Below are 27,269 nucleotides of genomic sequence, written 5' to 3'. Positions count from 1 at the left end.
AACATAGACCAAAGAGATGAACTCCGGGTGTCTGGGTGAATGGCATTTCAGACAGGGTTATTTTCAGACTCCCTCAGTAATGACCCTCCGACAATGAGGAGCTCCCTCAATACTGACCCTCCGACAGTGCGGCACTCTCTCAGTACTGACCCTCCGACAGTGCGGATCTCCCTCAGTACTGACCCTCCGACATTGAGGAGCTCCCTCAGTATTGACCCTCCGAAGGTGCAGATCTCCCTCAGTACTGACCCAGCTACAGTGCGGAACTCCCTCAGTACTGACCATCTCTGATCCTCTGATTGTATCATTCTGTGACTATCGAATTCTCTGATCCTGTGATTCACTGATTCTCTGATCCTCTGATTGTATCATTCTGTGACTATCTAATTCTCTGACCCTGTAATTTACTGATTCTCTGATCCTCTGATTGTATCATTCTGTGACTATCTAATTCTCTGATCCTGTGTTTCACTGATTCTCTGATCCTCTGATTGTATCATTCTGTGACTATCTAATTCTCTGACCCTGTGATTTACTGATTCTCTGATCCTCTGATTGTATCATTCTGTGACTATCTAATTCTCTGATCCTGTGATTCACTGATTCTCTGATCCTCTGATTGTATCATTCTGTGACTATCTAATTCTCTGATCCTGTGATTTACTGATTCTCTGATCCTCTGATTGTATCATTCTGTGACTATCTAATTCTCTGATCCTGTGTTTCACTGATTCTCTGATCCTCTGATTGTATCATTCTGTGACTATCGAATTCTCTGATCCTGTGATTCACTGATTCTCTGATCCTCTGATTGTATCATTCTGTGACTATCTAATTCTCTGACCCTGTAATTTACTGATTCTCTGATCCTCTGATTGTATCATTCTGTGACTATCTAATTCTCTGATCCTGTGTTTCACTGATTCTCTGATCCTCTGATTGTATCATTCTGTGACTATCTAATTCTCTGACCCTGTGATTTACTGATTCTCTGATCCTCTGATTGTATCATTCTGTGACTATCTAATTCTCTGATCCTGTGATTCACTGATTCTCTGATCCTCTGATTGTATCATTCTGTGACTATCTAATTCTCTGATCCTGTGATTTACTGATTCTCTGATCCTCTGATTGTATCATTCTGTGACTATCTAATTCTCTGATCCTGTGTTTCACTGATTCTCTGATCCTCTGATTGTATCATTCTGTGACTATCTAATTCTCTGATCCTGTGATTCACTGATTCTCTGATCCTCTGATTGTATCATTCTGTGACTATCTAATTCTCTGACCCTGTGATTTACTGATTCTCTGATCCTCTGATTGTATCATTCTGTGACTATCTAATTCTCTGATCCTGTGTTTCATTGATTCTCTGATCCTCTGATTGTATCATTCTGTGACTATCTAATTCTCTGACCCTTTGTTTCATTGATTTTCTGATCCTCTGGTTGTATCATTCTGTGACTATCTAATTCTCTGATCCTGTGATTCACTGATTTTCTGATCCTCTGATTGTATCATTCTGTGACTATCTAATTCTCTAACCCTGTGTTTCACTGATTCTCCGATCCGCTGATTGTATCATTCTGTGACTATCTAATTCTCTGATCCTGTGTTTCATTGATTCTCTGATCCTCTGATTGTATCATTCTGTGACTATCTAATTCTCTGACCCTTTGTTTCATTGATTTTCTGATCCTCTGGTTGTATCATTCTGTGACTATCTAATTCTCTGATCCTGTGATTCACTGATTTTCTGATCCTCCGATTGTATCATTCTGTGACTATCTCATTCTCTGATCCTGTGATTCACTGATTCTCTGATCCTCTGATTGTATCATTCTGTGACTATCTAATTCTCTGATCCTGTGATTCACTGATTCTCTGATCCTCTGATTGTATCATTCTGTGACTATCTAATTCTCTGACCCTGTGTTTCACTGATTCTCTGATCCGCTGATTGTATCATTATGTGACTATCTAATTCTCTGACCCTGTAATTCACTGATTCTCTGATCCTCTCATTGTATCATTCTGTAACTATCTAATTCTCTGATCCTGTGATTCACTGATTTTCTGATCCTCTGATTGTATCATTCTGTGACTATCTAATTCTGTCACCCTTTGTTTCATTGATTCTCTGATCCTCTGATTGTATCATTCTGTGACTATCTAATTCTCTGATCCTGTGATTCACTGATTCTCTGATCCTCTGATTGTATCATTCTGTGACTATCTAATTCTCTGACCCTGTGTTTCATTGAAACTCTGATCCTCTGATTGTATCATTCTGTGACTATCTAATTCTCTGATCCTGTGATTCACTGATTCTCTGATCCTCTGATTGTATCATTCTGTGACTATCTAATTCTCTGATCCTGTGATTCACTGATTTTCTGATCCTCTGATTGTATCATTCTGTGACTATCTAATTCTCTAACCCTGTGTTTCACTGATTCTCCGATCCGCTGATTGTATCATTCTGTGACTATCTAATTCTCTGATCCTGTGTTTCATTGATTCTCTGATCCTCTGATTGTATCATTCTGTGACTATCTAATTCTCTGACCCTTTGTTTCATTCATTTTCTGATCCTCTGGTTGTATCATTCTGTGACTATCTAATTCTCTGATCCTGTGATTCACTGATTTTCTGATCCTCTGGTTGTATCATTCTGTGACTATCTAATTCTCTGATCCTGTGATTCACTGATTCTCTGATCCTCTGATTGTATCATTCTGTGACTATCTAATTCTCTGACCCTGTGATTCACTGATTCTCTGATCCTCTGATTGTATCATTCTGTGACTATCTAATTCTCTGATCCTGTGATTCACTGATTCTCTGATCCTCTGGTTGTATCATTCTGTGACTATCTAATTCTCTGATCCTGTGATTCACTGATTCTCTGATCCTCTGATTGTATCATTCTGTGACTATCTAATTCTCTGACCCTGTGTTTCACTGATTCTCTGATCCGCTGATTGTATCATTATGTGACTATCTAATTCTCTGACCCTGTAATTCACTGATTCTCTGATCCTCTCATTGTATCATTCTGTAACTATCTAATTCTCTGATCCTGTGATTCACTGATTTTCTGATCCTCTGATTGTATCATTCTGTGACTATCTAATTCTGTCACCCTTTGTTTCATTGATTCTCTGATCCTCTGATTGTATCATTCTGTGACTATCTAATTCTCTGATCCTGTGATTCACTGATTCTCTGATCCTCTGATTGTATCATTCTGTGACTATCTAATTCTCTGACCCTGTGTTTCATTGAAACTCTGATCCTCTGATTGTATCATTCTGTGACTATCTAATTCTCTGATCCTGTGATTCACTGATTCTCTGATCCTCTGATTGTATCATTCTGTGACTATCTAATTCTCTGATCCTGTGATTTACTGATTCTCTGATCCTCTCATTGTATCATTCTGTGAAAATCTAATTCTCTGACCCTGTGATTCATTGATTCTCTGATCCTCTGATTGTATCATTCTGTGACTATCTAATTCTCTGATCCTGTGATTCACTGATTCTCTGATCCTCTGATTGTATCATTCTGTGACTATCTAATTCTCTGACCCTGTGTTTCATTGAAACTCTGATCCTCTGATTGTATCATTCTGTGACTATCTAATTCTCTGATCCTGTGATTCACTGATTCTCTGATTGTATCATTCTGTGACTATCTAACTCTCTGACCCTGTGATTCACTGATTCTCTGATCCTCTGATTGTATCATTCCGTGACTATCTAATTCTCTGACCCTGTGATTCACTGATTCTCTGATTCTCTGATTGTATCATTCTGTGACTATCTAATCTCTGACCCTGTGATTCACTGATTCTCTGATCCTCTGGTTGTATCATTCTGTGACTATCTAATTCTCTGACCCTGTGTTTCACTGATTCTCTGATCCTCTGATTGTATCATTCTGCGACTATCTAATTCTCTGACCCTGTGTTTCACTGATTCTCTGATCCTCTGATTATATCATTCTGTGACTATCTAATTCAGTGACCCTGTGATTCACTGATTCTCTGATCCTCTGATTGTATCATTCTTCAACTATCTCATTCTCTGACACTTTGTTTCATTGATTCTCTGATCCTCTGATTGTATCATTCTGTCACTATCTAATTCTCTGACCCTTTGTTTCATTGATTCTCTGATCCTCTGATTGTATCATTCTGTGACTATCTAATTCTGTGACCCTGTGATTCACTGATTCTCTGATCCTCTGATTGTATCATTCTGTGACGATCTAATTCTGTGACCCTGTGATTCACTGATTCTCTGATCCTCTGATTGTATCATTCTATGACTATCTAATTCTCGGACCCTGAGATTCACTGATTTTCTGATCCTCTGATTGTATCATTCTGTGACTATCTAATTCTCTGACCCTGTGATTCACTGATTCTCTGATCCTCTGATTGTATCATTCTGTGACTATCTAATTCTGTGACCCTGTGATTCACTGATTCTCTGATCCTCTGGTTGTATCATTCTGTGACTATCTAATTCTCGGACCCTGTGATTCACTGATTTTCTGATCCTCTGATTGTATCATTCTGTGACTATCTAATTCTCTGACCCTGTGATTCACTTATTCTCTGATCCTCTGATTGTATCATTCTGTGACTATCTAATTCTCTGACCCTTTGTTTCCCTGATTCTCTGATCCTCTGATTGTATCATTCTGTGACTATCTAATTCTCTGACCCTGTGATTCATTGATTCTCTGATCCTCTGATTGTATCATTCTGTGACTAACTAATTCTGTGACCCTGGGATTCACTGATTCTCTGATCCTCTGATTGTATCATTCTGTGACTATCTAATTCTCTGACCCTTTGTTTCATTGATTCTCTGATCCTCTGATTGTATCATTCTGTGACTATCTAATTCTCTGATCCTGTGATTCACTGATTCTCTGATCCTCTGATTGTATCATTCTGTGACTATCTAATTCTGTGACCCTGTGATTCACTGATTCTCTGATCCTCTGGTTGTATCATTCTGTGACTATCTAATTCTCTGATCCTGTGTTTCACTGATTCTCTGATCCTCTGATTGTATCATTCTGTGACTATCTAATTCTCGGACCCTGTAATTCACTGATTTTCTGATCCTCTGATTGTATCATTCTGTGACTATCTAATTCTCTGACCCTTTGTTTCACTGATTCTCTGATCCTCTGATTGTATCATTCTGTGACTATCTAATTCTCTGACCCTTTGTTTCACTGATTCTCTGATCCTCTGATTGTATCATTCTGTGACTATCTAATTCTCTGACCCTTTGTTTCATTGATTCTCTGATCCTCTGATTGTATCATTCTGTGACTATCTAATTCTCTGATCCTGTGATTCACTGATTCTCTGATCCTCTGATTGTATCATTCTGTGACTATCTAATTCTCTGACCCTGTGATTCACTGATTCTCTGATCCTCTGATTGTATCATTCTGTGACTATCTAATTCTCTGACCCTGTGATTCACTGATTCTCTGATCCTCTGTTTGTATCATTCTGTGACTATCTAATTCTCTGATCCTGTGTTTCACTGATTCTCTGATCCTCTGATTGTATCATTCTGTGACTGTCTAATTCTCTGACACTGTGATTCACTGATTCTCTGATCCTCTGATTGTTTCATTCTGTGACTATCTAATTCTGTGACCCTGTGATTCACTGATTCTCTGATCCTCTGATTGTATCATTCTGTGACTATCTAATTCTCTGATCCTGTGATTCGCTGATTCTCTGATTCTCTGATTGTATCATTCTGTGACTAATTAATTCTCTGATCCTGTGATTCACTGATTCTCTGATCCTCTGATTGTATCATTCTGTGACTATCTAATTCTCTGATCCTGTGTTTCACTGATTCTCTGATCCTCTGATTGTATCATTCTGTGACTGTCTAATTCTCTGACCCTGTGATTCACTGATTCTCTGAGCCTCTGATTGTATCATTCTGTGACTATCTAATTCTGTGACCCTGTGATTCACTGATTCTCTGATCCTCTGATTGTATCATTCTGTGACTATCTAATTCTGTGACCCTGTGATTCACTGATTCTCTGATCCTCTGATTGTATCATTTTGTGACTATCTAATTCAATGATCCTGTGATTCACTGGTTCTCTGATCCTCTGATTGTATCATTCTGTGACTATCTAATTCTCTGATCCTGTGATTCACTGATTCTCTGATCCTCTGATTGTATCATTCTGTGACTATCTAATTCTCTGATCCTGTGATTCGCTGATTCTCTGATTCTCTGATTGTATCATTCTGTGACTAATTAATTCTCTGATCCTGTGATTCACTGATTCTCTGATCCTCTGATTGTATCATTCTGTGACTATCTAATTCTCTGATCCTGTGTTTCACTGATTCTCTGATCCTCTGATTGTATCATTCTGTGACTGTCTAATTCTCTGACCCTGTGATTCACTGATTCTCTGAGCCTCTGATTGTATCATTCTGTGACTATCTAATTCTGTGACCCTGTGATTCACTGATTCTCTGATCCTCTGATTGTATCATTCTGTGACTATCTAATTCTGTGACCCTGTGATTCACTGATTCTCTGATCCTCTGATTGTATCATTCTGTGACTATCTAATTCTCTGACCCTGTGATTCATTGATTCTCTGATCCTCTGATTGTATCATTCTGTGACTATCTAATTCTCTGATCCTGTGATTCACTGATTCTCTGATCCTCTGATTGTATCATTCTGTGACTATCTAATTCTCTGACCCTGTGTTTCATTGAAACTCTGATCCTCTGATTGTATCATTCTGTGACTATCTAATTCTCTGATCCTGTGATTCTCTGATCCTCTGATTGTATCATTCTGCGACTATCTAATTCTCTGATCCTGTGATGCACTGATTCTCTGATCCTCTGATTATATCATTCTGTGACTATCTAATTCAGTGACCCTGTGATTCACTGATTATCTGATCCTCTGATTGTATCATTCTGCAACTATCTCATTCTCTGACACTTTGTTTCATTGATTCTCTGATCCTCTGATTGTATCATTCTGTCACTATCTAATTCTCTGACCCTTTGTTTCATTGATTCTCTGATCCTCTGATTGTATCATTCTGTGACTATCTAATTCTCTGACCCTTTGTTTCATTGATTCTCTGATCCTCTGATTGTATCATTCTGTGACTATCTAATTCTGTGACCCTGTGATTCACTGATTCTCTGATCCTCTGATTGTATCATTCTGTGACTATCTAATTCTCTGACCCTTTGTTTCATTGATTCTCTGATCCTCTGATTGTATCATTCTGTGACTATCTAATTCTGTGACCCTGTGATTCACTGATTCTCTGATCCTCTGATTGTATCATTCTGTGACGATCTAATTCTGTGACCCTGTGATTCACTGATTCTCTGATCCTCTGATTGTATCATTCTATGACTATCTAATTCTCGGACCCTGAGATTCACTGATTTTCTGATCCTCTGATTGTATCATTCTGTGACTATCTAATTCTCTGACCCTGTGATTCACTGATTCTCTGATCCTCTGATTGTATCATTCTGTGACTATCTAATTCTGTGACCCTGTGATTCACTGATTCTCTGATCCTCTGGTTGTATCATTCTGTGACTATCTAATTCTCGGACCCTGTGATTCACTGATTTTCTGATCCTCTGATTGTATCATTCTGTGACTATCTAATTCTCTGACCCTGTGATTCACTTATTCTCTGATCCTCTGATTGTATCATTCTGTGACTATCTAATTCTCTGACACTGTGATTCATTGATTCTCTGATCCTCTGATTGTATCATTCTGTGACTATCTAATTCTCTGACCCTGTGATTCATTGATTCTCTGATCCTCTGATTGTATCATTCTGTGACTATCTAATTCTGTGACCCTGGGATTCACTGATTCTCTGATCCTCTGATTGTATCATTCTGTGACTATCTAATTCTCTGACCCTTTGTTTCATTGATTCTCTGATCCTCTGATTGTATCATTCTGTGACTATCTAATTCTGTGACCCTGTGATTCACTGATTCTCTGATCCTCTGATTGTATCATTCTGTGACGATCTAATTCTGTGACCCTGTGATTCACTGATTCTCTGATCCTCTGATTGTATCATTCTGTGACTATCTAATTCTGTGACCCTGTGATTCACTGATTCTCTGATCCTCTGGTTGTATCATTCTGTGACTATCTAATTCTCGGACCCTGTGATTCACTGATTTTATGATCCTCTGATTGTATCATTCTGTGACTATCTAATTCTCTGACCCTTTGTTTCACTGATTCTCTGATCCTCTGATTGTATCATTCTGTGACTATCTAATTCTCTGACCCTTTGTTTCACTGATTCTCTGATCCTCTGATTGTATCATTCTGTGACTATCTAATTCTCTGACCCTTTGTTTCATTGATTCTCTGATCCTCTGATTGTATCATTCTATGACTATCTAATTCTCGGACCCTGAGATTCACTGATTTTCTGATCCTCTGATTGTATCATTCTGTGACTATCTAATTCTCTGACCCTGTGATTCACTGATTCTCTGATCCTCTGATTGTATCATTCTGTGACTATCTAATTCTGTGACCCTGTGATTCACTGATTCTCTGATCCTCTGGTTGTATCATTCTGTGACTATCTAATTCTCGGACCCTGTGATTCACTGATTTTCTGATCCTCTGATTGTATCATTCTGTGACTATCTAATTCTCTGACCCTGTGATTCACTTATTCTCTGATCCTCTGATTGTATCATTCTGTGACTATCTAATTCTCTGACCCTTTGTTTCCCTGATTCTCTGATCCTCTGATTGTATCATTCTGTGACTATCTAATTCTCTGACCCTGTGATTCATTGATTCTCTGATCCTCTGATTGTATCATTCTGTGACTAACTAATTCTGTGACCCTGGGATTCACTGATTCTCTGATCCTCTGATTGTATCATTCTGTGACTATCTAATTCTCTGACCCTTTGTTTCATTGATTCTCTGATCCTCTGATTGTATCATTCTGTGACTATCTAATTCTCTGATCCTGTGATTCACTGATTCTCTGATCCTCTGATTGTATCATTCTGTGACTATCTAATTCTGTGACCCTGTGATTCACTGATTCTCTGATCCTCTGGTTGTATCATTCTGTGACTATCTAATTCTCTGATCCTGTGTTTCACTGATTCTCTGATCCTCTGATTGTATCATTCTGTGACTATCTAATTCTCGGACCCTGTAATTCACTGATTTTCTGATCCTCTGATTGTATCATTCTGTGACTATCTAATTCTCTGACCCTTTGTTTCACTGATTCTCTGATCCTCTGATTGTATCATTCTGTGACTATCTAATTCTCTGACCCTTTGTTTCACTGATTCTCTGATCCTCTGATTGTATCATTCTGTGACTATCTAATTCTCTGACCCTTTGTTTCATTGATTCTCTGATCCTCTGATTGTATCATTCTGTGACTATCTAATTCTCTGATCCTGTGATTCACTGATTCTCTGATCCTCTGATTGTATCATTCTGTGACTATCTAATTCTCTGACCCTGTGATTCACTGATTCTCTGATCCTCTGATTGTATCATTCTGTGACTATCTAATTCTCTGACCCTGTGATTCACTGATTCTCTGATCCTCTGTTTGTATCATTCTGTGACTATCTAATTCTCTGATCCTGTGTTTCACTGATTCTCTGATCCTCTGATTGTATCATTCTGTGACTGTCTAATTCTCTGACACTGTGATTCACTGATTCTCTGATCCTCTGATTGTTTCATTCTGTGACTATCTAATTCTGTGACCCTGTGATTCACTGATTCTCTGATCCTCTGATTGTATCATTCTGTGACTATCTAATTCTCTGATCCTGTGATTCGCTGATTCTCTGATTCTCTGATTGTATCATTCTGTGACTAATTAATTCTCTGATCCTGTGATTCACTGATTCTCTGATCCTCTGATTGTATCATTCTGTGACTATCTAATTCTCTGATCCTGTGTTTCACTGATTCTCTGATCCTCTGATTGTATCATTCTGTGACTGTCTAATTCTCTGACCCTGTGATTCACTGATTCTCTGAGCCTCTGATTGTATCATTCTGTGACTATCTAATTCTGTGACCCTGTGATTCACTGATTCTCTGATCCTCTGATTGTATCATTCTGTGACTATCTAATTCTGTGACCCTGTGATTCACTGATTCTCTGATCCTCTGATTGTATCATTTTGTGACTATCTAATTCAATGATCCTGTGATTCACTGGTTCTCTGATCCTCTGATTGTATCATTCTGTGACTATCTAATTCTCTGATCCTGTGATTCACTGATTCTCTGATCCTCTGATTGTATCATTCTGTGACTATCTAATTCTCTGATCCTGTGATTCGCTGATTCTCTGATTCTCTGATTGTATCATTCTGTGACTAATTAATTCTCTGATCCTGTGATTCACTGATTCTCTGATCCTCTGATTGTATCATTCTGTGACTATCTAATTCTCTGATCCTGTGTTTCACTGATTCTCTGATCCTCTGATTGTATCATTCTGTGACTGTCTAATTCTCTGACCCTGTGATTCACTGATTCTCTGAGCCTCTGATTGTATCATTCTGTGACTATCTAATTCTGTGACCCTGTGATTCACTGATTCTCTGATCCTCTGATTGTATCATTCTGTGACTATCTAATTCTGTGACCCTGTGATTCACTGATTCTCTGATCCTCTGATTGTATCATTCTGTGACTATCTAATTCTCTGACCCTGTGATTCATTGATTCTCTGATCCTCTGATTGTATCATTCTGTGACTATCTAATTCTCTGATCCTGTGATTCACTGATTCTCTGATCCTCTGATTGTATCATTCTGTGACTATCTAATTCTCTGACCCTGTGTTTCATTGAAACTCTGATCCTCTGATTGTATCATTCTGTGACTATCTAATTCTCTGATCCTGTGATTCTCTGATCCTCTGATTGTATCATTCTGCGACTATCTAATTCTCTGATCCTGTGATGCACTGATTCTCTGATCCTCTGATTATATCATTCTGTGACTATCTAATTCAGTGACCCTGTGATTCACTGATTATCTGATCCTCTGATTGTATCATTCTGCAACTATCTCATTCTCTGACACTTTGTTTCATTGATTCTCTGATCCTCTGATTGTATCATTCTGTCACTATCTAATTCTCTGACCCTTTGTTTCATTGATTCTCTGATCCTCTGATTGTATCATTCTGTGACTATCTAATTCTCTGACCCTTTGTTTCATTGATTCTCTGATCCTCTGATTGTATCATTCTCTGACTATCTAATTCTGTGACCCTGTGATTCACTGATTCTCTGATCCTCTGATTGTATCATTCTGTGACTATCTAATTCTCTGACCCTTTGTTTCATTGATTCTCTGATCCTCTGATTGTATCATTCTGTGACTATCTAATTCTGTGACCCTGTGATTCACTGATTCTCTGATCCTCTGATTGTATCATTCTGTGACGATCTAATTCTGTGACCCTGTGATTCACTGATTCTCTGATCCTCTGATTGTATCATTCTATGACTATCTAATTCTCGGACCCTGAGATTCACTGATTTTCTGATCCTCTGATTGTATCATTCTGTGACTATCTAATTCTCTGACCCTGTGATTCACTGATTCTCTGATCCTCTGATTGTATCATTCTGTGACTATCTAATTCTGTGACCCTGTGATTCACTGATTCTCTGATCCTCTGGTTGTATCATTCTGTGACTATCTAATTCTCGGACCCTGTGATTCACTGATTTTCTGATCCTCTGATTGTATCATTCTGTGACTATCTAATTCTCTGACCCTGTGATTCACTTATTCTCTGATCCTCTGATTGTATCATTCTGTGACTATCTAATTCTCTGACACTGTGATTCATTGATTCTCTGATCCTCTGATTGTATCATTCTGTGACTATCTAATTCTCTGACCCTGTGATTCATTGATTCTCTGATCCTCTGATTGTATCATTCTGTGACTATCTAATTCTGTGACCCTGGGATTCACTGATTCTCTGATCCTCTGATTGTATCATTCTGTGACTATCTAATTCTCTGACCCTTTGTTTCATTGATTCTCTGATCCTCTGATTGTATCATTCTGTGACTATCTAATTCTGTGACCCTGTGATTCACTGATTCTCTGATCCTCTGATTGTATCATTCTGTGACGATCTAATTCTGTGACCCTGTGATTCACTGATTCTCTGATCCTCTGATTGTATCATTCTGTGACTATCTAATTCTGTGACCCTGTGATTCACTGATTCTCTGATCCTCTGGTTGTATCATTCTGTGACTATCTAATTCTCGGACCCTGTGATTCACTGATTTTATGATCCTCTGATTGTATCATTCTGTGACTATCTAATTCTCTGACCCTTTGTTTCACTGATTCTCTGATCCTCTGATTGTATCATTCTGTGACTATCTAATTCTCTGACCCTTTGTTTCACTGATTCTCTGATCCTCTGATTGTATCATTCTGTGACTATCTAATTCTCTGACCCTTTGTTTCATTGATTCTCTGATCCTCTGATTGTATCATTCTGTGACTATCTAATTCTCTGACCCTGTGATTCATTGATTCTCTGATCCTCTGATTGTATCATTCTGTGACTATCTAATTCTGTGACCCTGGGATTCACTGATTCTCTGATCCTCTGATTGTATCATTCTGTGACTATCTAATTCTCTGATCCTGTGATTCACTGATTCTCTGATCCTCTGATTGTATCATTCTGTGACTATCTAATTCTCTGATCCTGTGATTCACTGATTCTCTGATCCTCTGATTGTATCATTCTGTGACTATCTAATTCTCTGACCCTGTGATTCACTGATTCTCTGATCCTCTGATTGTATCATTCTGTGACTATCTAATTCTCTGATCCTGTGTTTCACTGATTCTCTGATCCTCTGATTGTATCATTCTGTGACTGTCTAATTCTCTGACCCTGTGATTCACTGATTCTCTGATCCTCTGATTGTTTCATTCTGTGACTATCTAATTCTCTGATCCTGTGATTCGCTGATTCTCTGATTCTCTGATTGTATCATTCTGTGACTAATTAATTCTCTGATCCTGTGATTCACTGATTCTCTGATCCTCTGATTGTATCATTCTGTGACTGTCTAATTCTCTGACCCTGTGATTCACTGATTCTCTGAGCCTCTGATTGTATCATTCTGTGACTATCTAATTCTGTGACCCTGTGATTCACTGATTCTCTGATCCTCTGATTGTATCATTCTGTGACTATCTAATTCTGTGACCCTGTGATTCACTGATTCTCTGATCCTCTGATTGTATCATTTTGTGACTATCTAATTCAATGATCCTGTGATTCACTGGTTCTCTGATCCTCTGATTGTATCATTCTGTGACTATCTAATTCTCTGACCCTGTGATTCACTGGTTCTCTGATCCTCTGATTGTATCATTCTGTGACTATCTAATTCTCTGACCCTGTGATTCACTGGTTCTCTGATCCTCTGATTGTATCATTCTGTGACTATCTAATTCTCTGATCCTGTGATTCACTGATTCTCTGATCCTCTGATTGTATCATTTTGTGACTATCTAATTCTCTGATCCTGTGATTCACTGATTCTCTGATCCTCTGATTGTATCATTTTGTGACTATCTAATTCTCTGATCCTGTGATTCACTGATTCTCTGATCCTCTGATTGTATCATTTTGTGACTATCTAATTCTCTGATCCTGTGATTCACTGATTCTCTGATCCTCTGATTGTATCATTTTGTGACTATCTAATTCTCTGATCCTGTGATTCACTGATTCTCTGATCCTCTGATTGTATCATTCTGTGACTATCTAATTCTCTGACCCTGTGTTTCACTGATTCTCTGATCCTCTGATGGTATCATTCTGTGACTATCTAATTCTCTGATCCTGTGATTCACTGGTTCTCTGATCCTCTGGTTATATCATTCTGTGACTATCTAATTCTCTGACCCTGTGATTCGCTGATTCTCTGATCCTCTGATTGTATCATTTTGTGACTATCTAATTCTCTGATCCTGTGATTCACTGGTTCTCTGATCCTCTGATTGTATCATTCTGTGACTATCTAATTCTTTGACCCTGTGATTCACTGATTCTCTGATCCTCTGATTGTATCATTCTGTGACTATCTAATTCTCTGACCCTGTGATTCGCTGATTCTCTGATCCTCTGATTGTATCATTCTGTGACTATCTAATTCTCTGATCCTGTGATTCACTGGTTCTCTGATCCTCTGGTTGTATCATTCTGTGACTATCTAATTCAGTGACCCTGTGATTCACTGATTCTCTGATCCTCTGGTTGTATCATTCTGTGACTATCTAATTCTCTGATCCTGTGATTCACTGATTCTCTGATCCTCTGATTGTATCATTCTGTGACTATCTAATTCTCTGACCCTTTGTTTCATTGATTCTCTGATCCTCTGATTGTATCATTCTGTGACTATCTAATTCTGTGACCCTGTGATTCACTGATTCTCTGATCCTCTGATTGTATCATTCTGTGACGATCTAATTCTGTGACCCTGTGATTCACTGATTCTCTGATCCTCTGATTGTATCATTCTGTGACTATCTAATTCTGTGACCCTGTGATTCACTGATTCTCTGATCCTCTGGTTGTATCATTCTGTGACTATCTAATTCTCGGACCCTGTGATTCACTGATTTTATGATCCTCTGATTGTATCATTCTGTGACTATCTAATTCTCTGACCCTTTGTTTCACTGATTCTCTGATCCTCTGATTGTATCATTCTGTGACTATCTAATTCTCTGACCCTTTGTTTCACTGATTCTCTGATCCTCTGATTGTATCATTCTGTGACTATCTAATTCTCTGACCCTTTGTTTCATTGATTCTCTGATCCTCTGATTGTATCATTCTGTGACTATCTAATTCTCTGACCCTGTGATTCATTGATTCTCTGATCCTCTGATTGTATCATTCTGTGACTATCTAATTCTGTGACCCTGGGATTCACTGATTCTCTGATCCTCTGATTGTATCATTCTGTGACTATCTAATTCTCTGATCCTGTGATTCACTGATTCTCTGATCCTCTGATTGTATCATTCTGTGACTATCTAATTCTCTGATCCTGTGATTCACTGATTCTCTGATCCTCTGATTGTATCATTCTGTGACTATCTAATTCTCTGACCCTGTGATTCACTGATTCTCTGATCCTCTGATTGTATCATTCTGTGACTATCTAATTCTCTGATCCTGTGTTTCACTGATTCTCTGATCCTCTGATTGTATCATTCTGTGACTGTCTAATTCTCTGACCCTGTGATTCACTGATTCTCTGATCCTCTGATTGTTTCATTCTGTGACTATCTAATTCTGTGACCCTGTGATTCACTGATTCTCTGATCCTCTGATTGTATCATTCTGTGACTATCTAATTCTCTGATCCTGTGATTCGCTGATTCTCTGATTCTCTGATTGTATCATTCTGTGACTAATTAATTCTCTGATCCTGTGATTCACTGATTCTCTGATCCTCTGATTGTATCATTCTGTGACTGTCTAATTCTCTGACCCTGTGATTCACTGATTCTCTGAGCCTCTGATTGTATCATTCTGTGACTATCTAATTCTGTGACCCTGTGATTCACTGATTCTCTGATCCTCTGATTGTATCATTCTGTGACTATCTAATTCTGTGACCCTGTGATTCACTGATTCTCTGATCCTCTGATTGTATCATTTTGTGACTATCTAATTCAATGATCCTGTGATTCACTGGTTCTCTGATCCTCTGATTGTATCATTCTGTGACTATCTAATTCTCTGACCCTGTGATTCACTGGTTCTCTGATCCTCTGATTGTATCATTCTGTGACTATCTAATTCTCTGACCCTGTGATTCACTGGTTCTCTGATCCTCTGATTGTATCATTCTGTGACTATCTAATTCTCTGATCCTGTGATTCACTGATTCTCTGATCCTCTGATTGTATCATTTTGTGACTATCTAATTCTCTGATCCTGTGATTCACTGATTCTCTGATCCTCTGATTGTATCATTTTGTGACTATCTAATTCTCTGATCCTGTGATTCACTGATTCTCTGATCCTCTGATTGTATCATTTTGTGACTATCTAATTCTCTGATCCTGTGATTCACTGATTCTCTGATCCTCTGATTGTATCATTTTGTGACTATCTAATTCTCTGATCCTGTGATTCACTGATTCTCTGATCCTCTGATTGTATCATTCTGTGACTATCTAATTCTCTGACCCTGTGATTCACTGATTCTCTGATCCTCTGATGGTATCATTCTGTGACTATCTAATTCTCTGATCCTGTGATTCACTGGTTCTCTGATCCTCTGGTTATATCATTCTGTGACTATCTAATTCTCTGACCCTGTGATTCGCTGATTCTCTGATCCTCTGATTGTATCATTTTGTGACTATCTAATTCTCTGATCCTGTGATTCACTGGTTCTCTGATCCTCTGATTGTATCATTCTGTGACTATCTAATTCTTTGACCCTGTGATTCACTGATTCTCTGATCCTCTGATTGTATCATTCTGTGACTATCTAATTCTCTGACCCTGTGATTCGCTGATTCTCTGATCCTCTGATTGTATCATTCTGTGACTATCTAATTCTCTGATCCTGTGATTCACTGGTTCTCTGATCCTCTGGTTGTATCATTCTGTGACTATCTAATTCAGTGACCCTGTGATTCACTGATTCTCTGATCCTCTGGTTGTATCATTCTGTGACTATCTAATTCTCTGATCCTGTGATTCACTGATTCTCTGATCCTCTGATTGTATCATTTTGTGACTATCTAATTCTCTGATCCTGTGATTCACTGGTTCTCTGATCCTCTGATTGTATCATTCTGTGACTATCTAATTCTCTGACCCTGTGATTCACTGATTCTCTGATCATCTGATGGTATCATTCTGTGACTATCTAATTCTCTGATCCTGTGATTCACTGGTTCTCTGATCCTCTGGTTATATCATTCAGTGACTATCTAATTCTCTGACCCTGTGATTCGCTGATTCTCTGATCCTCTGATTGTATCATTCTGTGACTATCTAATTCTCTGATCCTGTGATTCACTGGTTCTCTGATCCTCTGGTTGTATCATTCTGTGACTATCTAATTCAGTGACCCTGTGATTCACTGATTCTCTGATCCTCTGGTTGTATCATTCTGTGACTATCTAATTCTCTGATCCTGTGATTCACTGATTCTCTGATCCTCTGATTGTATCATTCTGTGACTATCTAATTCTGTGATCTTGTGATTCACTGATTCTCTGATCCTCTGATTGTATCATTCTGTGACTATCTAATTCTCTGATCCTGTGTTTCACTGATTCTCTGATCCTGTGATTGTATCATTCAGTGACTATCTAATTCTCTGATCCTGTGATTCACTGATTCTCTGATCCTGTGATTGTATCATTCTGTGACTATCTAATTCTCTGATCCTGTGATTCACTGATTCTCTAATCCTGTGATTGTATCATTCAGTGACTATCTAATTCTCTGATCCTGTGATTCACTGATTCTCTGATCCTGTGATTGTATCATTCTGTGACTATCTAATTCTCTGATCCTGTGATTCACTGATTCTCTGATCCTGTGATTGTATCATTCTGTGACTATCTAATTCTCTGATCCTGTGTTTCACTGATTCTCTGATCCTCTGATTGTATCATTCTGTGACTATCTAATTCTCTGATCCTGTGATTCACTGATTCTCTGATCCGCTGATTGTATCATTCTGTGACTATCTAATTCTCTGACCCTGTGATTCACTGATTCTCTGATCCTCTGATTGTCTCATTCTGTGACTATCTAATTCTCTGATCCTGTGATTTTTTGATTCTCTGATCCTCTGATTGTATCATTCTGTGACTATCTAATTCTCTGATCCTGTGATTTTTTGATTCTCTGATCCTCTGATTGTATCATTCTGTTACTATCTAATTCTGTGACCCTGTGATTCACTGATTCTCTGATCCTCTGATTCTATGATTCGATGCCTCAAAAAGAACTTAAGAAATAGTGGCAGAGCCGGCCATTCGGCCCTTCGAGCCTGCTGCCCCATTCAATAAGAACTTGACTGATCTTCCTCCTCAACTCCGCCTTCCCGCACTTTCCCCATCTCCCTTCTTTTCTTCAGCGCCCAAAAATCTACCCATCTCCGTCTGGAATATACTCAACGACTGATCATCCACTACTCTCTGGGGTCGAGAATTCCAAAGATTCACCACCCTCCGAGTGAAGAAATTTCTCCTCATCTCAGTGTGAAACGGCCGAGCCCTTATCCTGAGATTGTGACCCCTCCCCCGTGTTCGAGACTCTCCAGCCCCGGGGGTGAGGGGGGGAAACAGTCTATTAGCATCTACCCTGTCAAAACCCCTTCAGAATTTTATATGTTTCAATGAGATCACCTCTCATTCTTCTAAACTCCAGGGTCCATCAGCCCGTTCGACTCGATCTCTCCTCATAGGACATTCCCCTCTTCCCAGGAACCAGTCTAGTGAACCTTCATTACAATCCCTCTCGGACAACTATATCATTCCTTAGGTCAGGAGACGAAAACTGGACACATTACTCCAGGTGTGGTCTCACCAATGCCCTGTATAATTGTAGTAAAACTTTGTCTCTCTTACACTCCAATCCCTTCGGAACAAAAGCTAACGTACCATTTACCTTCCTAATTGCTTGCTGTCCCTGCATGTTAACTTTCTGTGATTCATGTACGAGGACACCCAGGTGTGTCTGAATGCAAACATTCCCCAGTCTCTCACCATTCACTTTTCCATCTAATCTCCAGATATTGGATGATTCTTACCTGCCATGTGCTGAACATCGAAGACGGTGAGAGATTCCCCTCATCGTTATTGCTGCCAAAGAGGTCGTCGGTGCAGACGTCACAGTTAGACTTGCCTGCCCAGGTCCACACAGGGAAGAAGAAGTTTTCATCCTGGGTTATGTTCCTGATCTCACGCTCCAGGTACATGAGGTGCAGCCTGTGCCAGACGAGGAAGGCAGTGGCACGGTGGGCAAAGCTGGGCAGAGTTTCCGAGATCAGGGGCTTGGCGCAGATGTAGTGTACCCAGACGGCCACGTTGTAGACAGACGCCTCGCGGAAAGTCTTCGGGGAGTTTGGTTCACCCGTGCTGCTGGCGTAGATTGCATACCGTTTGCTGAGGGTGTACTTGGACTGGCGCAGCCGGTCGATGAAGATATCCTGCTCATCCTTTGTCATGTTGGTGAAGTCACGGCGCACCACCACATGACTTTCCTGGCACTGTGGACCCTTCCAACCGTACTTGCACTCTCCGCAGTCCGCACCCCAGAAGTTCTCGTTGCAGACGCACATTTGATGGAAGAAGTAGCTGGGCCACCACCGGCGGAAGTCCTCGGTGTTTTCCTGGTCACGCATCCGCTCCTCTCGCTGCCACTGTGTCTCATCCATGATGTCCTGGCACACCCCACGCCCCGAGGCTGAGCCACAGGGTGAACTGTCCGCCCAGTAGTTGGGGCAGCACTCTCCTGTTCTCATTACATCGTCACTGATACATGGCAAGGGGATCTGTGCACGGGTAGTGCCCAGGAGCAACAGCGAGCACACCAGTCTCAACATCTGAGGCATCCAATAAAAACCTATGGCACTTGTCTGTCCAGGGAATGCGATATGTTGCTGCTGACGATGACCTGCGGCTTTATATGGGCTGCGTCTCACTGCCACCTCCCGACATTCCCACTTGTAATCTGGCCAGCAGTGCAGATTAGGATCAAGGATCTTTTGACTTTGGCCAACAACATCCTGTTTGGCTCCCTGACAGAATCTACAACATCCCAACCTCCTCCTCCCTCTGCCTCCTGCATCCCCCTGCTCATCCCACGTTCCTCTCCCTGATGTACAGGTTATTGCTGAGTAAGTCTTGCTTGATAGCACTGTCATCGACACCTTCCATCACTTTGCTGATGATCGAGAGGAGGTTGGTGCGGCACTAATTGCCCGGGCTCGGATTTGTTCTGCTTATTTGTGGACAGGACTTACCTGGGCAATTTTCCACATTGTTGGGTGGATGCCAGTTTTGTAGCTGTACTGGAACAGAAAATCTTCTACAACAGTATGTTGCTAGTCCAACGACAAAGGAGGCACTGCAAGACCTGGTTCTTGGGAATGAGGTGGGCCAAGTGGATCAAGTATCAGTCGGAGATCATTTAGGGCACAGTGATCATTGCATCATCAGGTTTAGGCTGATTCTGGAAAAGGACAAAGAACAATTCAGAGTGAGAATAATTAACTGTGGGAAGATCAACTTCAATGGGGTAAGAATGGTGGGGTAAGAATGGAACTGGGGTGAATAAATTGGAGTCAAAAGTTGGCAGGAAAACCGGTAGATGACCAATGGGCTACCTTCAAAGAAGAGATAGTTTGGGCACAGTCGAGTTGTGTTCCCTCGAAGGGGAAAAGGAAGGCAGATAAATTCCAGAGCTCCCTGGATGACAAAAGAGGTAGAGATTAAGATAAAGAAGAAAAATTGTGCTTATGGCAGATGCCAGGTAAAAAATACTATTGAGAAACAGGCTAAATATAGGTCGAGAGGGGAAGTGAAAAAGGAAAAGAGAAGCAAAGAGAGAGCATGAGAAGAGACTGGCAGCTAGCAGCAAAGGGAATCCCAAAGTTTTCTATAGACATATAAATAGTAAAAGGGTGGTAAAAGGCGGGGTGGGGCCGATTAGAGACCAGAACAGGGATTTATACATGGAGGCATGTATAAATTAAAGAGGATAAAGCTCCAGGGCCAGATGAGATGCATCGAGGGATAATGAGGGAAGTGCGGTTGGAAATTACAGAGACACAGGCCATCATTTTTCAGTCTACCTTAGAGTAGGGGGTGAAGCCAGAGGACTGGAGAATTGCAAACATTACACACTTGTTGAAAAAAGGGTGTAAAGATAAGCCCAACAAGGACAGGCCAGTCAGTTAAACTTGGGTGACGGGGAAAACTTCCCGAAAAACTAATCAGTGACAAAATGAATAGTCACATGGACAAGTGCGAGTTAATTAAGGAAAACCAGCATGGATTTCTTGAGGGAAACTCATGTTGAACTAACTTGCTGGAGTTTCTTTGTAGCGGTAACAGAGAGAGTTGATGAGGGCAATGCCGTTGATGTGGGTAACATGGAACTGAGGGAGTTGAGCTTTCAGACAGCCAGTGCAGAGACGATGGGCCGAATGGCCTCATTCACCACTCTAACAATACTGTGACACTCCCTCAGTACTGACCCTCTAAGAGTCTGAATCTCCCTCAGTACTTACCGTGTAACAGTGTGACTCTCCCTATGTACTGACCCTCAAACAGTCTGACACTCCCTCAGTACTGACCTACTAACAGTGTGACACTCCCTCAGTACTGACCCTCGGACAGTGTGACACTCCCTCAATACTGATGCCCCGACAGTGCAGCACTCCCTCAGTAGTGACACACCCGACAGTGTGACACTCCCTCAATACTGACCCTCTAACAGTCTGACACACACTCAGTACTGACCCACTAACAGTGTGACACTTCCTCAGTACTGACCCACTAACAGTGTGACACTCCCTCAGTACTGACCCACACAGTGTGACACTCCCTCAATACTGACCCTCTAACAGTCTGACACACACTCAGTACTGACCCACTAACAGTGTGACACTTCCTCAGTACTGACCCACTAACAGTGTGACACTCCCTCAGTACTGACCCACACAGTGTGACACTACCTCAGCACCGACCCTCTAACAGTGTGACCCTCCCTCAGTACTAACCCTCTAATAGTGTGACACTCCCTCAGTACTGACCCTCTAACAATGTGACACTCCTTCAGTACTGTCCTTCTGACAGTGTGACACTCCCTCAGTACTGACCCTCTAACAGTGTGACACTCCCTCAGTACTGACCCTCTAACAATGTGACACTCCTTCAGTACTGACCCTCTGACAGTGTGACACTCCCTCAGTACTGACCCTCTGACAGTGTGACACTCCCTCAGCACTGACGCCCTGACATTGCGGCACTCCCTCAGTACTGACCCTCCGACAGTCTGACACACCCTCAGTACTGACCCTCTAACAGTGTAACACTCCCTCAGTTCTGACTCTCTGACAGAGTGACACTCCCTCAGTCCTGACTCTCTAACAGTCTGACACTCCCTCAGTACTGACCCTCTAACAGTGTGACACTCCCTCAGTACTGACGCCCTGACATTGCGGCACTCCCTCAGTACTGACCCTCCGACAGTCTGACACACCCTCAGTACTGACCCTCTAACAGTGTAACATTCCCTCAGTTCTGACTCTCTGACAGAGTGACACTCCCTCAGTACTGACTCTCTAACAGTGTGACACTCCCTCAGTACTGACCCTCTAACAGTGTGACACTCCACCAGTACTGAGCCTCTGACAGTGTGACACTCCCTCAGTACTGACCCTCTAACTGTGTGACACTCCCTCAGTACTGACCCTCTAACAGTGTGACACGCCCTCAGTCCTGACCCTCTGACAGTGTGACACTCCCTCAGTAGTGACCCACTAACCGTGTGACACGCCCTCAGTACTGACCCTCTAACTGTGTGACACTCCCTCAGTACTGACCCTCTGACAGTGTGACACTCCCTCAGTACTGACCGTCTAACAGTGTGGCACTCCCTCAGTACTGACCTTCTAACAGTGTGACATTCCCTCAGTACTGACCCTCTAACAGTGTGACACGCCCTCAGTCCTGACCCTCTGAAAGTGGGACACTCCCTCAGTACTGACCCTCTGACAGTGTGACACTCCCTCAGTACTGTCCGTCTAACAGTGTGGCACTCCCTCAGTACTGACCCTCTGACAGTGTGACATTCCCTCAGTACTGACCCTCTAACAGTGTGACATGCCCTCAGTCCTGACCCTCTAACAGAGTGGCACTCCCTCAGTACTGACCCTCTAACAGTGTGACACTCCCTCAGTACTGACCCTCTAACATTGTGACACGCCCTCAGTCCTGACCCTCTGACAGTGTGACACTCCCTCAGTACTGACAGTCAGACAGTGTGACACTCCCTCAGTAGTGACCCACTAACTGTGTGACACGCCCTCAGTCCTGACCCTCTAACAGTGTGACACTCCCTCAGTAGTGACACACCCGACTGTGTGACACTCCCTCAATACTGACCCTCGAACAGTCTGACACACACTCAGTACTGACCCTCTAACAGTGTGACACTCCCTCAGTACTGACCCTCTGACAGTGTGACACTCCCTCAGTACTGACCCTCTAACAGTGTGACACTCCCTCAGTACTGACCCTCTAACATTGTGACACTCCCTCTGTACAGACCCTCTGAAAGTTTGACACTCCCTCAGTACTGACCCTCTAACAGTGTGACACTTCCTCAGTACTGACCCTCTAACAGTGTGACACTCCCTCAGTACTGACCCTCTAACAGTGTGAGACTCCCTCAGTACTGACCCTCTGACAGTGTGACACTCCCTCAGTACTGACCCTCTAACAGTGTGACACTCCCTCAGTACTGACCCTCTAACAGAGTGACACTCCCTCAGTACCGACCCTCTGAAAGTGTGACACTCCCTCAGTACTGACCCTCTAACAGTGTGACACTCCCTCAGTACTGACCCTCAGACAGTGTGACACTCCCTCAGTACTGACCCTCTAACAGTGTGACACTCCCTCAGTACTGACCCTCTAACAGTGTGACACTCCCTCAGTACTGACCCTCCGACAGTGTGACACTCCCTCAGTACTGACCCTCCGACAGTGTGACACTCCCTCAGTACTGACCCTCTAACAGTGTGACACTCCCTCAGTACTGACCCTCAGACAGTGAGACACTCCCTCAGTACTGACCCTCTAACAGTGTGACACTCCCTCAGTACTGATGCCCCGACAGTGTGACACTCCCTCAGTACTGACCCTCTAACAGTGTGACACTCCCTCAGTACTCACCCTCTAACAGTGTGACACTCCCTCAGTAGTGACACACCCGACTGTGTGACACTCCCTCAGTACTGACCCTCTAACAGTGTGACACTCCCTCAGTACTGACCCTCTAACAGTGTGACACTCCCTCAATACTGACCCTCTAACAGTGTGACACTCCCTCAGTACTGACCCTCTAACAGTGTGACACTCCCTCAGTACTGACCCGCTGACAGTGTGACACTCCCTCAGTACTGACCCTCTAACAGTGTGACACTCCCTCAGTACTGACCCGCTGACAGTGTGACACTCCCTCAGTACTGACCCTCGAACAGTGTGACACTCCCTCAGTACTGACCCGCTGACAGTGTGACACTCCCTCAGTACTGACCCGCTGACAGTGTGACACTTCCTCAGTACTGACCCTCGAACAGTGTGACACTCCCTCAGTACTGACCCGCTGACAGTGTGACACTCCCTCAGTACTGACCCGCTGACAGTGTGACACTCCCTCAGTACTGACCCTCTAACAGTGTGACACTCCCTCAGTACTGACCCTCTGACAGTGTGACACTCCCTCAGTCCTGACCCTCTAACAGTGTGACACTCCCTCAGTACTGACCCTATAACAGTGTGACACTCCCTCAGTACTGACCCTCTGACAGTGTGACACTCCCTCAGTCCTGACCCTCTGACAGTGTGACACTCCCTCAGTACTGACCCTCTGACTGTGTGACACTCCCTCAGTACTGACCCTCTGACAGTGTGACACTCCCTCAGTACTGACCCGCTGACAGTGTGACACTCCCTCAGTACTGACCCTCGAACAGTGTGACACTCCCTCAGTACTGACTCTCCGACAGTGTGACACTCCCTCAGTACTGACTCTCCGACAGTGTGACACTCCCTCAGTACTGACCCTCCGACAGTGTGACACTCCCTCAGTACTGACCCTCGAACAGTGTGACACTCCCTCAGTACTGACCCTCTAACAGTCTGACACTCCCTCAGTACTGACCCTCTGACAGTGTGACACTTCCTCAGTACTGACCCTCTAACAGTGTGACACTCCCTCAGTACTGACTCTCCGACAGTGTGACACTCCCTCAGTACTGACTCTCTGACAGTGTGACACTCCCTCAGTACTGACTCTCTGACAGTGTGACACTCCCTCAGTACTGACCCTCGAACAGTGTGACACTCCCTCAGTACTGACCCTCGAACAGTGTGACACTCCCTCAGTACTGACTCTCCGACAGTGTGACACTCCCTCAGTACTGACTCTCCGACAGTGTGACACTCCCTCAGTACTGACTCTCCGACAGTGTGACACTCCCTCAGTACTGACCCTCGAACAGTGTGACACTCCCTCAGTACTGACTCTCCGACAGTGTGACACTCCCTCAGTACTGACTCTCCGACAGTGTGACACTCCCTCAGTACTGACCCTCGAACAGTGTGACACTCCCTCAGTACTGACTCTCCGACAGTGTGACACTCCCTCAGTACTGACTCTCCGACAGTGTGACACTCCCTCAGTACTGACTCTCCGACAGTGTGACACTCCCTCAGTACTGACCCTCGAACAGTGTGACACTCCCTCAGTACTGACTCTCCGACAGTGTGACACTCCCTCAGTACTGACTCTCTGACAGTGTGACACTCCCTCAGTACTGACCCTCTGACGGTGTGACACTCCCTCAGTACTGACTCTCCGACAGTGTGACACTCCCTCAGTACTGACTCTCCGACAGTGTGACACTCCCTCAGTACTGACCCTCTGACAGTGTGACCCTCCCTCAGTACTGACCCTATAACAGTGTGACCCTCCCTCAGTACTGACCCTATAACAGTGTGACACTCCCTCAGTACTGACCCTCTGACAGTGTGACACTCCCTCAGTACTGACTCTCCGACAGTGTGACACTCCCTCAGTACTGACCCTCTGACAGTGTGACCCTCCCTCAGTACTGACCCTATAACAGTGTGACACTCCCTCAGTACTGACCCTCTGACTGTGTGACACTCCCTCAGTACTGACTCTCCGACAGTGTGACACTCCCTCAGTACTGACTCTCCGACAGTGTGACACTCCCTCAGTACTGACCCTCTGACTGTGTGACACTCCCTCAGTACTGACCCTCTAACAGTGTGACACTCCCTCAGTACTGACCCTCTAACAGTGTGACACTCCCTCAGTACTGACCCTCTAACAGTCTGACACTCCCTCAGTACTGACCCTCTGACAGTGTGACACTCCCTCAGTACTGACCCTCGAACAGTCTGACACTCCCTCAGTACTGACCCTCTAACAGTCTGACACTCCCTCAGTACTGACTCTCTAACTCTGTGACACAGTAACTGGAATCCACATTCTGGAAATTGTGTTTATGTGTTTTGAACGAGCTGGGAAATCGACACACCCCGATTGTCACAACACTGTGAACCCCATTTATAGTACATCTGCCCACACGCACACACCCCCACACGTGTACACACACAGAAACCAGTTGCAGGATTTCCATTTATTTCTTTAATCCTCAGACATGTCTTCATTGTAAATTGTGTGAGATTTGCAGAACAGATTCAGAACAACATTGTGTCCCTTTGGAGAGCAGGAGGAAGTGAGGGGGTTGTTGAGGGGGGAGTTGGATTTGAGGGAGTGATGGTGGGTGTCAGGGTGCAAGAGACAGTGAGACAACCTAAAGGGAGATGCGGCTTTGTACCCCTTGTGAAGGGCAAGGCATGGAATGGACTGGGTAACAGCGGGAGCATTGCCTCTGCACACCCATTTTTGACTTACGCCCAATTGGGAATCACCTTACCTGGATCTGCGGAAACGTTGAGTGGGGCAGCGGGGAAGGACATTGGGCGAGAGATTTGCAATAATCCAATCCAGTCCAATAATCCCTCCGCCAGAATGATTGTCCGGCCCCTTGGCTGACTTGGGGGTTAGAACAGCGGGGGATGGGGGATGGGGGAGAGGGGGGAAGGTGCAGATCTCAGTGGTGCCCTTTTCCCCCAGCCTCCCGCAGGAGGACCAGTCCGAACTCCCCTCTGTTGGGATCTTGGACTTCAGGAGTTTGAAAGGAGGACTTTCAGCTCAGGGGAAGGAAAGGTGGGGAGGGAGGGAGAAGCTGTTGAGTTAAATGAGTTGGTGCAGTGAATGAGTGTGTCTGG

The 27,269-nt window shown here is 42.7% G+C and overlaps 1 protein-coding gene across 1 annotated transcript in view; it reads right to left on the bottom strand.

Moving 5' to 3' along the window:
• Positions 1-26,957, bottom strand: part of LOC137361980 (tyrosinase-like) — a 101,161-nt gene extending 74,204 nt beyond the window's left edge. The window contains exons 1-2 of the mRNA XM_068026576.1: positions 26,915-26,957; positions 18,962-19,884 (exon numbers count right to left, since the gene is read on the bottom strand). Of these exons, the coding sequence (XP_067882677.1) occupies positions 18,962-19,884; positions 26,915-26,957 (966 nt within the window). The remainder of the gene's footprint in view (positions 1-18,961; positions 19,885-26,914) is intronic.
• Between the last annotated feature and the right edge of the window lie 312 nt (positions 26,958-27,269).

Source organism: Heterodontus francisci, unplaced genomic scaffold, assembly GCF_036365525.1.
Source record: "Heterodontus francisci isolate sHetFra1 unplaced genomic scaffold, sHetFra1.hap1 HAP1_SCAFFOLD_518, whole genome shotgun sequence".
NCBI classification, from domain to species: Eukaryota; Metazoa; Chordata; class Chondrichthyes; order Heterodontiformes; family Heterodontidae; genus Heterodontus; species Heterodontus francisci.
The sequence above is the reverse complement of the archived record's forward strand: the minus strand, read 5'-3'. Positions and strand labels throughout refer to the sequence as shown.